At 35.8% G+C, this 14361-nt stretch overlaps 1 protein-coding gene across 1 annotated transcript in view; it reads right to left on the bottom strand.

The window, feature by feature from the left end:
* LOC127221897 (low-density lipoprotein receptor-related protein 1B-like) overlaps positions 1–14361 on the bottom strand; it is a 229393-nt gene that overhangs the window by 23106 nt on the left and 191926 nt on the right. The window contains exons 12-14 of the mRNA XM_051183850.1: positions 13505–13645; positions 9629–9754; positions 4038–4154 (exon numbers count right to left, since the gene is read on the bottom strand). Coding sequence (XP_051039807.1) covers positions 4038–4154; positions 9629–9754; positions 13505–13645 — 384 coding nt within the window. The remainder of the gene's footprint in view (positions 1–4037; positions 4155–9628; positions 9755–13504; positions 13646–14361) is intronic.

Genomic DNA, 14361 nt, shown 5'->3' with positions numbered 1-14361 from the left:
ATCAAAGCACATGATTAGAATACATTAAATCCTGAAATAAAAATAAAAAACTAATATATTTCCTGTTTTATATATTTTTACTTTCTTTGGTGGAGATGTGGAGTATCAACTAGGCAGAGGGTAGGAAGTTCAATAAAACAGGACAAGAAAGGAGGATGGACAAATAACTCAAAAGTTGTGTAATAAAACCTCGAGGTATCACTATATTATATTCATAACAAATCATGCAAAATGATTATATGTATACACACACATATATATACATACATATACATATAAACATACATACACACACACACACACGGATTTGGCTGCCTATTAGACATTGAAGGGACTGGATTGACAAATAGGTATGTAGCTGACAATCTACCAGGAATATATAATATAACTGGCTGTCTAATACAAAGTGGCAAGGCAACAGGTAGTAAAAATGACAGCAGAAGGAAGCTCCTGAGATATTTTTATATGTTCAGAAACTCTATGTGCCAGTTGTTACTTGCCTATGTGCCTTTATTACAACAAAATTGTTATGAGTTTAAAATTGAACATTTAAATAAATGCAATAAAGTTGAGATCAATTATTTCACACAAAATTTACTGTCTTGATTGTGAATGAACACTGGTTTATTATATTGGTAGAGCAGAAATCCCACAGATTACTGTAGTTCTTCCTGTCTCTCCTTGATTTTACCATCTAGAGAGTGAGATTGGCATATCAGCAGTCTCTACGATAGGGACATATAGCCTCAAAGAGGCAATACAGAACTTGTAGAAGGAAATGATAAAACAATAGCCTACAATAGGGATGTGTGCCCCTAATGAAGATCCAAGGGAGTAGGAATTCACTTGCCTCTCCCTTGCAACTCATGCCTGGGACCCAAATCAAGGCTAATCTGGAATGACCAGTTTTAATTTGGAAACTAGCCCAGCATGTATTGGTTTCATGGTCTCAGGTAGGAGGCTAAAGGTTCTGTGTCAGACCTTCTATGTGTGAAGTAGGGAAAGCATTTGGGGCTGTTACAGATTGGAGTGAAGATTCACTAAGAAACTATGAATCTAATAGCCCTTACTGTCTTTTCTTTCCTCAGGTCCAGGAAAGTAATTAATACAGATCCACAAATAAAAAAGAAAGTAACTGCATTTTCAACTTTGTCACAACCAATTGTCCTCATTCTGAAAATTGAAAATCCAGTAATATGAGACAGATAATGATACCATGAACATGTATTTTCTTTTCACTCAGAATTCTATAATTCTTCAGAAATTCATAGTTGATATTCTCCACTTTATCTCTAGATTATTAATTACTCCCAGAATATGTCATATGCATGTTAACAAGAGATGTATCCTTGTATTTTGCTCCAAATGTCGACAAAAACACAGGTATTTTTTGAAAGTTTGGTCATAATATGCCAAGATTAACAGTGAGCTAAATAACGTCTACTTAGGCTTCTAATAGCTACTGATCAGCAATATCTGGTTCTATTTATTTCAGCTGAGATTATTGTAACTACTTCATGAATGAAATCTATTCTGAAGCAGTCAATGAAAGTCATGTTCAAAAAGCTGCAATGAAAATACATATTTGCCACCTTGACTCCTATTCATATAGAAATAACTTCTAGAGGAATTGTATTGAGTTTCTCTTCATTTAGTTTGATGTAGGCTGTTGGTTTGCTGTGTATTGCTTTTTATTATGTTTAGGTATGTTCCTGTTATCCCAAGGATGCCTAATCTCTAGATCTCTTCAATATTGTACTTGAAATACAATAAGACAACAAAAAGAGAACGAGGGGATACAAATTGGAAAGGAAGAAGTCAAACTTTCATATTTGCAGGTGGTGATATGATAATTTACATAAGTGACTGAAAAAACTCTACCAGAGAACTCACACAGCTGATGAACACCTTCAGCAAAGTGGCAGGATTCAAGATTAACTAAAAATAAAAAATATCAGTAGCTATAACATATACCAATGATAAAGGGGCAGAGAAAGAAATCAGAGAAACCCTTTACAATAGCCACAAACAACATGAATTTCTTGGGGTAACCCCTACCAAACAAATAAAACATGTGCATAATAAGAAGTTGAATCTTTAAAGAAATAAAGAAGATACCAGAAGATGGAAAGATCTCTCATGCTCTTGGATAGGAAGGATCAACATAGAAAAAAATGGCAATCTTGCCAAAAGCAATCTACAGATTCAATCCAATCCCCATGAAAATCCAAGCACAATTCTTCACAGACCCTTAAAGAACAATCCTCAACTTTATATGGAAAAACAAAAGATGCAGAATAGCCAAAACAACCCTGTACAATGAAGGAACTTCGAGGGTCATCACCATCACTGACTTCAACCTCTATTGCAGAATTATAGTCCTGAAAATAGTTTGCAATTGGCACAAAATACACAAGTAGAACACTGGAATCCTTTGAAAGCCCTGTTATTAACACACACATATGAATACCTGATTTTTTACAAAGAAGCTAAATTTATAAAAGTATCTTCAACAAATGGTGCTGGCACAACTGGATGATGGTGTATAGAAGACTGCGGATAGATCCACATTTATTGCCATACACAAAACTTAAGTCCAAAATGATCAAAGACATCAACATAAATCCAGGCTCACTGAACATTTTAGAAGAGAAAGTGTGAGGTACCTTTGAACAAATTGGTACAGGAGACTGCTTCCTGAATATAAAATAACACCAGCAGCACAGATACTGAGATTGACAATTAATAAATGGGAACTCTTGAATTTGAGAAGCTTTTGTAAGGCAAAGCATACAGTCAACAAGACAAACTGGCAGCCCACAGAATGGGAAAAGATATTTACCAACTCCACATCTGACAGAGGCCTGATTTCCAAAATATACAAAGAACTCAAGAAGCTAGTTATCAAAACACTAAATAATCCAATTAAAACGTGGGGTACAAAACTAAATAGAGAATTCTCAATGGAGGAATCTAAAAAGGCTGAAAGATACTTAAAGTGCTCAACATCCTTAGCCATCAGGAAGGCAAATCAAAATAACTCTGAGATACTACCATCTTACTCCTGTCAGAATGGCTAAAATAAAAACAATAAAGACAGTATATGCTGGCGAGGATGTGGAGAAAGTGGCACACTCCTCCAGTGCTGGTGGAAGTGCAAACAGATATAGCCACTACGGAAATCAGTATGGCAGTTCCTCAGGAATATGGAAATCAGTCTACCTCAATATCCAGCAATTTCACTCTTAGGCTTATACCTAAAAGACGCACATTCATACAACAAGGACATCTGCTCAACTATTTTCATAGTAGTGTTATTTGTAATAGCCAGTACCTGGAAGCAACCTAGATGCCCCTCAACTGAAGAATGGATGGAGAAAATGTGATAAATTTGCACAGTGGAGTGCTACTGAGCAGAAAACCACAATAGAATCCTGAAATTCTCAGGCAAATGGATGGAACTAGAAGAAATCATCCAGAGTGAGGTGATCCAGTCACATAAAGACAAACATGGTATGTACTCACTCATATAGGGATTTTAGACACAGAGAAAAGGAGAAACCCACAGAACCAGGTGACCTGAACAAGGGGAAGCTCATTGACTCTAGTCTGATAGCTGGGAAACCAGTACAGGACTGACCCAAACCCCCTGAATGTGGGTGTTAGGAGAACTGGGCAGTCTATGGGGCCTCTGGTTGTGGATCAGTATTTATCCCTAGTATATGAATGGACTTTGGGAGCCCATACTACATAGAGGAACAATTTCTCAGCCTGGACACATTGGGGAGGGCCTGGACCCTGCCCCAAATGATTTGAAAACTCCTCATGGAAGGCCTCACCCTCCCTGGGGAGCAGAAAGTGGATGGACTTTGATTTGGTGGGGGTGTTAGGAGAGGATGGCATTGACATGTAAAGCAATCTTGTTTCAAATGTAAATTTAAAAAAAGGGGGGGGGGAGAAATAGCTTCTAGGGAAAGGTAGCACTAGTACACTGTATCTGACACATCTCTACTAAAGCAGAACCTTTCCCTACTTACCACAGGTTGCCACTTCATCTGTCTGGTCACCACAGTCATCCTCTCTATCACACAGCCATGCTCTGGGAATGCAGCGCCCATTTCCACAAGAAAACTGGTCAGCCTGACAGGTTCTTGCTGTAAAGATCAATTTATACACACTGAATTAATTCATTGACTTTTTGAGTAATGTCACATGCAATGTTTATTTCACACATAAGCATTATGTTTATATTTTAACATTTGAAATTTTCATTTAATTATATTTGTCCCTTTCCTCCTGCCATATTATCCCTCATATTCACTCACCTTTAAAAGCATGGCTCCTTCATTCAGAATATAATATTTTCTTTTTGTTTTTAATTTATTTTTTATTTTTATTTTATGTAGCAAACCAAGTTCCTCCTCCCTCCTTTTAATAGAAATTCAATAAGGGCTCTTATTTTCCATTGTTCTTTCTCCCTAACATTTTTCTTTCTCCTTTTCTTATCATCTTTAAGTTTCTTCCTTTTTGCCTCCTATTCTTTCTTTTTTGCTTTTCCTTTCTGCTGTCCTTCTCTTATTGTATTCCAGTCTCTCATGATTTTAAATGAGAGTACCATTAGATAATTTATTTCCATTTAATTCCAACTTAGCCATAATCATTATATATTAAATTTATGCAAACCACTCTTCTTTAACTTTATATTCTTATTAATATAGTCTTTCCATTGAGTCTAGCAAAGCTTTCTTACTGGAGTGCTCTTATTAGCAAGAAAGTAGAGTCTAATTCATATAGTGGGTGACTTACCATTGGGGTGGTTGGGGCATATATGTGTGGCCCTCATAGCTGTGAAATTGTAGAAACTTTCATAATCATTAACAAAAGAATTTTCTGCATGGTTATTGAAAGATATTAAGACTAGAAAGTGCTTGAATTCACTATCTCTTTTAATCATGGGGAGAAAAGTTTTTTTTTTTTTTCTTCTCGGGAAATTTTGAATTGATTTCAGATGAGAAAGATACTTTATTCCTTAATTCTCTAAGTTCAGTATTTTGGACATAACCAAATTGACAGAATTAGCCCTTCAAGCCAATGCAGTCACTAAAAGACCACAGAGTGTTTTCTTTTTTGGTCCTCCTTTGCATCAGATATACTAACTTGCATATGACATTAGATGAGTGGCTGGAAAGGGCTCTAATGTTATGACAAATAGTGTCTTAAAGAGGAACTTATTTGTGCCTTTTGCAGAACTGTTCATCTAGTAGTTGAGACTGAGATACCCTTCACATTATAGATGTTCCTGCTCATAACTGCTACCATATAGCAGAATGAAACCTGATAGCATGGATACTCTATCAGGAGACTGTTCAAACCATACAGAAATATCATCTGAGTTGCATCTGAATGAAAGCATTCTGTTTAGACAAAATATACCAGCTCATCCATGTAAATCACAGTACGTGGAAGGAGGGCATAGGAAGATGATGAGTTCAAGCCTAGATAGGATACATTTTAAAACCCTAAGAACTACCAAGGGCAGGGAATGAACCTCATTGGTACAACATTTGGACAACATTTGAAAGCCCTTGGGCCTAATTTTTAATATGATGATGAGAGGGAGATGTTTTCTTTAGTTCATCATGTAAAAGTCCTGATTTTAATGGAGTTGTTATTTTCATGTAAATATACCTGCTTAGTGTGCATTTAATCAAAATTGTTTGATGATGTGAGGAGTAAAATATTGTCCAATACAATAGAGTTCAATGAGGGAGCAAAATGTTGGCTTAACATTGCCTAGGGAAGTGAATTTCAAATATAACTGCCATTCATCTTGGTCTCTGATATTCTCTTAGAACTAGATAAAAGAAATATGGGGTTTTGAGGGAAAACAGATTCTCTCTGTGTAGCTGTGGCTACTCCTTTGTGATCCATGCATGTGTTACTCCTGAATGCCTTCTCTAACTTGCTTCTAGTATTTTGACCACTCATGCTTTCAATCCAATAAGCTAGCAGTTGGCAATTTACTCCTAGTGAACTGTTTCTATCACAAAAGTTCAATCAAATATACACTTGTCTATGATGTACAGTTACATCCAATTTATTTATCTATATTTTCTATAGAATTTTGTTTTGTATTATTAAAGAACTATATTAAAGCCTAATCTTATAGACCATGGAGTCTCTCCCACACATTGACCTCCCCTAGAAGACCTAACTCTTTATTTTCTTTGCACCTCCAGGAGTTTTTGTTTTTTGAAGACTACACTTGAAAGATATTTAAAATTAATTCTCAGTTTACATTTTTTTAAATAAAAATGTTTATATTTTCAAATTTTATATAAGATATTTTGAAAAACCATTCTTTTGACATTTGAGTATGAGTTCAATCAATTAAGTACTCATGGCAAATTTACAAATTTATCAAGTATCCTATTCATTTAAAATTGAGTTCATTTGGGGGCATTTTTATTCCTAGCTCTCAGGGTGAATATCTTTTCCACAGGTTTTCCGATGTACAGGTATTACCTACAGTGAGAAAACGGATATTGCAAAGTTAAACATGCATAAATTTTGAACTCATTGAATTAAAAATAATCCTTACTGAACTGGCTAGATTTTTGTTTTTGTTTTTTTTTTAAGTCAACTTGATACATGCTGCATTCATTAGAGAAGAAGGAGCCTTCCTTGAAGAAATGCCTCCATGAGATCCAGCTGTGAGGCATTTTCTCAATTAATGATCAATGTGGGAGGTTCCATCCACAGTGGATGATATTATTTCTATTGGTGGTCCTGGGTTCTATAAGAACAGGCTGAGCAAGCCAGCGTAAGCTAAACAGTAAACAGCTCCCCTCCATGGTGTCTGCATTATCTTCTGCTCCAGGCTCTATCCCTGCCTGATATCTGGTTCTGACCTCCTGCTATGATAAACTACAATCTGAAAGGGTAAGCCAGATAAACCTTTTCCTCCTCAACTTGCTTTTTGGTCATGGTTTTTAGTTGTAGCAATAGAAACACTATTACTCTTTCTAGTAAAAAATCAATTTATGTGACGACTAAGAATATGTGCTAGGTTTTTCTCCACATAATATTGCCAAAACTTGTTTTTAACCAGATTATCTGGCTTGTTTTGGATTTTATTATTATTCATAGATTTTTCTTATATTTTTCAAGGGTTTAACATTGCATCCTTCAGGAATTCTTCCCTATACTTTGGTCTTCTATGATTCCTGGGTGCCCATTGCTATGAGGAAACACGACTACCAAAAACCATGTGAGAAGTTAAGAGTTCATTTCATCTTATAGCTCTCCAGTCATACTCTACCTCTGAGAAAGTAGGAATATGAACTAAAGGCAAAAACCTAGAGGAAGTAACTGAAGCAGAGGCTATCTTTAATGAAAAAACACTGCTTACATAACTCTCCATGTCTTTTTTAGCTTAATTTCTTATAAAACCCAGGTTCATACACCCAGGGATGGTATTACCTCTAGTGAGCTGCCCCCTGTCATATCAGTCACCTGAGGGTATGCCAAGCAGGGATGCTCATAGACCTAGTGCAGGCATGTTAGCAGTGGAGATTCTTGCTTCCAATATGTCTAGTCACATAAAACTATACAGAATAATAACAGTATGGTTAAACTTTGGGCTTTGTATCCTGCATTACAATGGGTGCCCAAAACATGATTTTGTGTGCCCTTGTTCTCTATCTACAAATGAAAGTACTATGTACTTTTGATCATTCAATCATTAATGTTGTGACAAATATTTACTGGTTGGTGTGGGAAAAATCTTAAAGGAACTAAATAAAAAACAGGTTTCTGGTAGGAGAAGATTCCAGTTTATATCCAAACAGCCCTGATGTAAACAGGTGAGGACATAGATGGCAAGATAAAATATCCCTGTTTTGTGTCTTTTCACCTAGGATACATCTTCACATATGCACTTAGATTTCAGTACGCAGACAGTACGCAAAGGAACTTGCCACTTTGTCCACATGTACTAAGCCACGAGAATTGCTCATTTCTCCAGGTAAAATGAAATGGAAATACATAAAACTGTGTGATGATGAAAGACACATTTACATTTCACTTTATTCTTTTCATTGACACCATCTGCCATGATTATATGGACGTGAGTACACTGACCTGGGAGTGAGAGGCACAACTCAATGTGACATTCAATATGTTGTGTTTTGTTTCCTAGTGCACCCTAGGGATCTAGAACCATAGAAATCAGACTGATTGCTTTGTTTATTCTTACATAGAAGTATTTCTATTTTTACTACTACTAATAGTTACATCAAATGCAAATGATCCTTTATAAATCACGTGGAAACCAGCAAGATTTGTAATTAGTATAAACAAGTCAATTGTGATATCATGATTGTCTATTTTATTACAAAAACCTCTGTGTGTTTATATTCAGGATGTAATGAAGCACACGCTTTGAATTATACCTTAATCTTAAAAGATTAGTATGTGCATTGGTGTGCAGAAATGCTTCATTTTAAGTTAGAGTCATATTCACCTTCTCAAAGTCAAGTTGGCTGCTTATAAAAATCAAGGTAATCTGGTGCGCAGTACAGTTTTGTCCAAGTAATAGAGGCCTTTCAGAATTCATAAAGATGTAGGCAAGCTCTGTTTGCTACATTGCCTCTACAAAATGAAGTCTTGAATATGGGCCCCATGGTCTTGAGATATCTCTTTTGTTTAGAAAATCTTGCAAAATTACACACACACACACACACACACCCCACAGGAAAGTCAATGCCAAAATCAAGGGTAGGAATGAATTTTTTGTTCATGAGTCTACATTGTTGCAATAGTTTTTATTTATTTTCTGAGGATTATAATGGCTAAAGGAGAAAGAGGTGTTGTGAGGTCTGGTATGCTAAAACATTGGAGCAAGCTTCAAGAATCAACTTTCACCAATTATAACATCATGTATCACCACATACTAGCCTTTCTTCCTCATTTACAGTGTACTGGGCTGCTGATTGCCAGTGTTATTTTTCAACATTTACCTAGTAATCATGACCTTTCTGGCACACTTTTGTAAACTGTACCACCAGCTGTATATTTCTATTCAATGAGAGGCTGGCTAGGGAATCAATGATTTATTACAAAGGCATGGATTATGTGGAAATATAAATATGCCTAGTCGTATTGGGACTTCATTCAGGAAAAAAAAATGTGCCTTCCATAAATAATGTTCCATGAACAGAAAACTGTTCAGAAAGGTATTCTGTTGTAGAAAAAATAAGAAGTTTTAGTATTTTGTCAGGATAAAATAGTTCTCCTTGTGAGGTGGCCAGGATCACACCATGCTAATGAAAAGTTCCTACTGCCTAGGAAGGATTAGCTTGGACAAGTCCTGAAGGAGATGCTGATCAACAGGCAGCCCACAGGAACAGATGAAATGCTAGATTAATTTGGAAACCAGAGTTGCATTAAAAAATTAGTAAAACACCTTTTATCATGTGGCCTTTGTGGCACTGAACACTGAAATCCCTGACCAACGCAGTAATCAGCATGTCAATGCTAACAATGTTCAGCTAGTTTATCATCCTGATCTGTGTGTTATAGATGTGGAGGTGAGAGTGATTTATTATGCATCTATGCAGCCCTTTACCTGTGCAGGTTTGGTTGGACTCATCTTCATTGCTGCCACAATCATTTGCTCCATCACAAAGCCATCTCTTGGGGATACAACGATTATTTTGGCATTTAAACTGATCATCAGGACAGCTATGATTTACTGCAGGGAGAGAGAAGTTAGTTCAATTCAAATTACGAGTATTTTAGCTAAGGTTATAAAACTATTTCAGTAATTGTGCTGTTATGCTGTAATAAGTGCCTCAGTTTCTGTCACTAATTGCCTCAAATTTGTAGGAAAATTAATATTTTAGACTTTGTTAAAATATAATCATTATAGAAAATATTACTTTAAATATGCAATAAATGGAAATATATCCATTTTCAGCTTCTACTCAAACCACATATACCTCTTAGTTTGTTTCTTCATCACTGGTCACTCAACTGTGCTTATGCATTTGAAATAAACCTCAAGGTTTAATATCATGCATGGAAATTATATCTCAAAATAATTACTCATATATAATAATATACTATTTTCATACATATATCATATTCATTCAAATATTTTACAATATTAAATAATATTAATTGTGTTTTTATTCAGCCTGTTTGGGGATTTGCAAAGATATGGAAAAACTAAAAATGGATTACTTGTGACAAATTTGATACTAAAAATGAGATTTTAAATAATTTTAATAACAAACTATTATCATATGTTTTCCAAATGTTGCAACTAAAAGCAATATTGAAAATGAGAGCAACAATCATAAAATGACCCACAGCTGAATCTGAACCTTCCCATATCAAATCACAATGGGAAAACTCTTTGTATTAATCTCCTAAACATATTTTTTGTCTTCCTAATGTGTGGTCTTCCATATTTGTTTCTCAGTTTCAACAATATTTCATTCTTTTCTACAGTGCAGTAGATGTACATTTTCTAAGATGGAAACATATTTTGTATAAGTTTTATTTTTAAAGAGAAATTTACTGTTTTCTCATTCTGCTTCATATCAAATGTGTCCACTTACAATATGTTCCCACAAATCATATGTTCTTTAAGTGTTTGTGATGTTAGAGTGGTTTCCATACATTGTGGAAGGTTTTCTTTGAGTGAAAGGAAATTTATTTTAAAAATAGAACTCCATATGTAGTTTGGCGACAAAAAGAAGGTAAAGATCTGAGAAGAGGTGAAGGAGGGAAAGAGTATAATTAAAAGATATTAAGTGAATTCATTAAAGAAAAAAGAGAAAAGAAGTATCCCTTAGTATTTGTGCATGATCAACATTTTCTATGTATTTCACAATCTTTAGCATGTATAGACACCAATGAAATATAAAAGTCATATACATGTCAGAGGTCAAGATTCTAAAGGAACAAGATCATGCATGGCACACTGTAGTGAATCTTTTTGGAGACCTTTTTGTGGCCATTTCTATTACCCTATACACTAGTAAGGTAGAATAGGACTGTAAGCTATAGGCTGACCTAGTCATCTGGGTGAGTTCAAGACTGATCCATTTTCATTAATGAAGGAAATGCATAGTCAACCACGGTCTTGTAATTAGTGGTGAGCTACTGAAATACAGGGAGAAAAAGTATAAAACCAAAACACCAAAAAAAAAAAAAAAAAAAAAAAAAAAAACAACCAACCAAACAAACAAACAAAAAAACAGCAGAGATAAAACATAATGCAGAATGACTAAAAGACTCAAAAAGGATGCTCTCTGGAAAGAGAACTAGGAGAAAGAGAAGGGGAGGAGAGGAAAGCACATTCAACTATGAAGATTGAGTCAGGGTATGAATGGAAGACAGGATAGAGAGAGAGAGAGAAAGAGAGAGAGAAAGAACATAAAAGAAGGAGCCGTTACTGGTTTGAAGAGAAAACAGAACCTAAAGAAAAGTCTAGAGACCTACAATACTGACTCCAACTAACATTTTGAGCAACAGTGGAAAGGCTACCATAAATGCCCTACCCTGATAATGAGATCAACAACTAACTTATCCACCATCATGGAGCCCTCATCTAGTTCCTGCTGGAAGAAGCAATCATTCACAACTAAACACTGAGTCAAACTAGAATCCAGATGCAGAGGGAGAGGACAAGACCAGGTTGCAGAAACACATAGAGACAGCTGACCTGAACAGGGAGGAACAAATGTGTGCCACCCCTAGACCGATAGCTGGGAATCCAGCATGGGACAGACTTAGACCCCATGAATATGGATCTCATCTACAAGGCCTGAGCAGTCTAAGGGACCTCAGACAGTGGAACCAGGATGTATTCCTGGTGCACAAAAGGACCTTGTGGACACATCCCCCATGGAGGGATACTCCCTTAACCTAGAGACAGGAGAGAAGTCCTAGTCCCTACTTCAAATGACTTGACAGATTTATATGACCCCACCTGGATGGGGATGCCCTACATGTGGAATGGGGGAGGGGGAATGGGAGGGGAGGGTGTTCAGGGTGCATGTGAGGGGGGGAGAAAGTGTAAGAGGGAGGGAGGGACAGAGAGAGAGGGAACTGGGATCGATATGTAAAATAAAATAAATAAATAAATAAATAAATGATAGAAAAGAAGATGCTCTCCAAGTAGGTGGCCAGAGATGCTTGCTCTACACTTCTGGGTTTATAGAGTCATACTTTCATCCAAAGTCAAGGTCTATTTTTGGAGCTGATACTCCAGGCATGTTACAGTCAACCATATCTCCCAAGGAAGATATTAATATTTTATTAGATGAAGCCAATGAAGAAACCTATAGTTGCAGTACAGATTGAGAACTACTGTAACATAAGACTTACAGAAAACAGATACTTGACTCTAACAGGCTGTACAACAGTTTATTGAGGGTTAAAAATAATTCCATAAGAAGGCAGTGCAAACTATAATAAATTTTATAGACTACTCTCAGCTCAGTATCACAGGCAAGGAAAGTAAGAAGCATTTTTCTGTAGGACAACTAAAATTCAACTCAATAATTACAAAGGTAAATAGATAGATGATGGACTACAAGTTATACACTTGAGTATGTGACTTGAGGTCTTTCACATGCTATCAAACAGGTTCTGTAACTGTTTCAATAAGAAGGACCTGATCCTATAACAACTATTCTAGGGTTAATGTGTAACTAAGGGAGACATAATAGGAATTCACAGAGGAACTCTCAAGTTAATTTAAGAGGAAAGCCTAATTCAACCAGGAAAACAAGATGACCAAGGATAAAATTTATAGACTTCACAGAAACACACTTATTTACAGACTTGAATATGGATAGCAGGTGAAATACAGGATGCCAGGCAAAGCCTACAGAGCTTGTGATGGAACACATTAGCTAATCAACTGTAATGGCAGAATATTACTTCATATGCATTCCAAACGTGTCTTATATCCATACATGTGAGAAGTTTCCCTACTTTTATTGGAAACATGAACAGTTCCTCTTTCAGTAAATAAGGAAGGTTGAATGGAAGCCATGGGTAGAGCCAGAGAAGCTAAAATGCATTCCAAATCCTTGCCAATCTCCTTGAATTTCCTTCAAGACTCTGTTGCCAACAAGCAATGTAGTGAATTGTGAACTTCTGTGTCCAAAATTCAGTTTCAAAGAGTGTTAAGCTGACTTCCCATGTCTTTACAAGCAAAGATCCTAATGTGTCCTTGTGAGCAACATCAGATTGTGGTTTGGCAGTGTTCTAACAAACTTAGGAAAAGATAGGAGCAGAGGAGAAGAACAGACATCGACGTCTGTAGTAGGAGGCAATCTGTAGCTTATCTATAAGCCAGTGGTTACTGGGAAAGAAAGTTAGGTCAATTTACACCAAGGATATTTTCAGATATGTCATAGGTTGCTTTTTGGTAATGCAAACACTCAGGAAAATATAGATTCAGATTATTTGAAGGAGAACATACAGCAAGTTTCAGAATCTTCATCACTCCCATCTAGGCAGTCATCGTCCCCATCACATTTCCACCGATCTTGGATACAGTGTTTGTTTTTGCAGCGAAATTCTCCAGCTTTACATATATGAAACATTATTTCTTCAGGATTAACTATGTTTGAAAATAGAAAAAAATACATATATATAAAATGTATATATACTGCTAGATGCATAAGTTCATTAAGGAATCAATTTCTGGGCCTTTTGGTTGCTTTAGAACCACTCAGAAATAAGGTTTTACAGTGCTTGTCTTTGTTTCTCTGGAGTATTTCATTCATGATTTTCTCCATATTCATCTAAGCAGTAATGTGTCAATCTTGTTATGCACATATGCACACAAACATATACTTTCTAAACTTAACACATGGGTCTTGGTGGAGAGAGAATGAGGGAGGCATAGATCAAAAGGACACAATCTACATGTCCATGATACAACATTAATAATATAATAATGATATAGTATCTCATCTTAGAAATTGACAATCAATTGCAGGTGGTCTTATCATAGGTGGTCATGAGCTGGTAACAAAGAGATATAACTTGTTAATTTGCCCACAGAAATAAGTTCACCCAAATATCACAAAAAATATTGCATACATTAAGTATGTACAATAACAATGGAACCTACAAATTTAAATCTGAAGATAAACCACATCCATAGGAAACTTATAATGTTATTTTTCAATAGCATTAAATAAAGATTGTTATAACCCAATAACACGAAATAATTTAAATAGGAAATTTGTTCTAATGACAAAATTCTTGTTTCTCTACAGAAAATACATAAACAGTATTGTACTATAGCTCATCTGGGGAATGGAGCACTTA

Source organism: Phodopus roborovskii, unplaced genomic scaffold (genome assembly GCF_943737965.1).
Source record: "Phodopus roborovskii unplaced genomic scaffold, PHOROB, whole genome shotgun sequence".
NCBI lineage: Eukaryota > Metazoa > Chordata > Mammalia > Rodentia > Cricetidae > Phodopus > Phodopus roborovskii.
The sequence above is the reverse complement of the archived record's forward strand: the minus strand, read 5'-3'. Positions and strand labels throughout refer to the sequence as shown.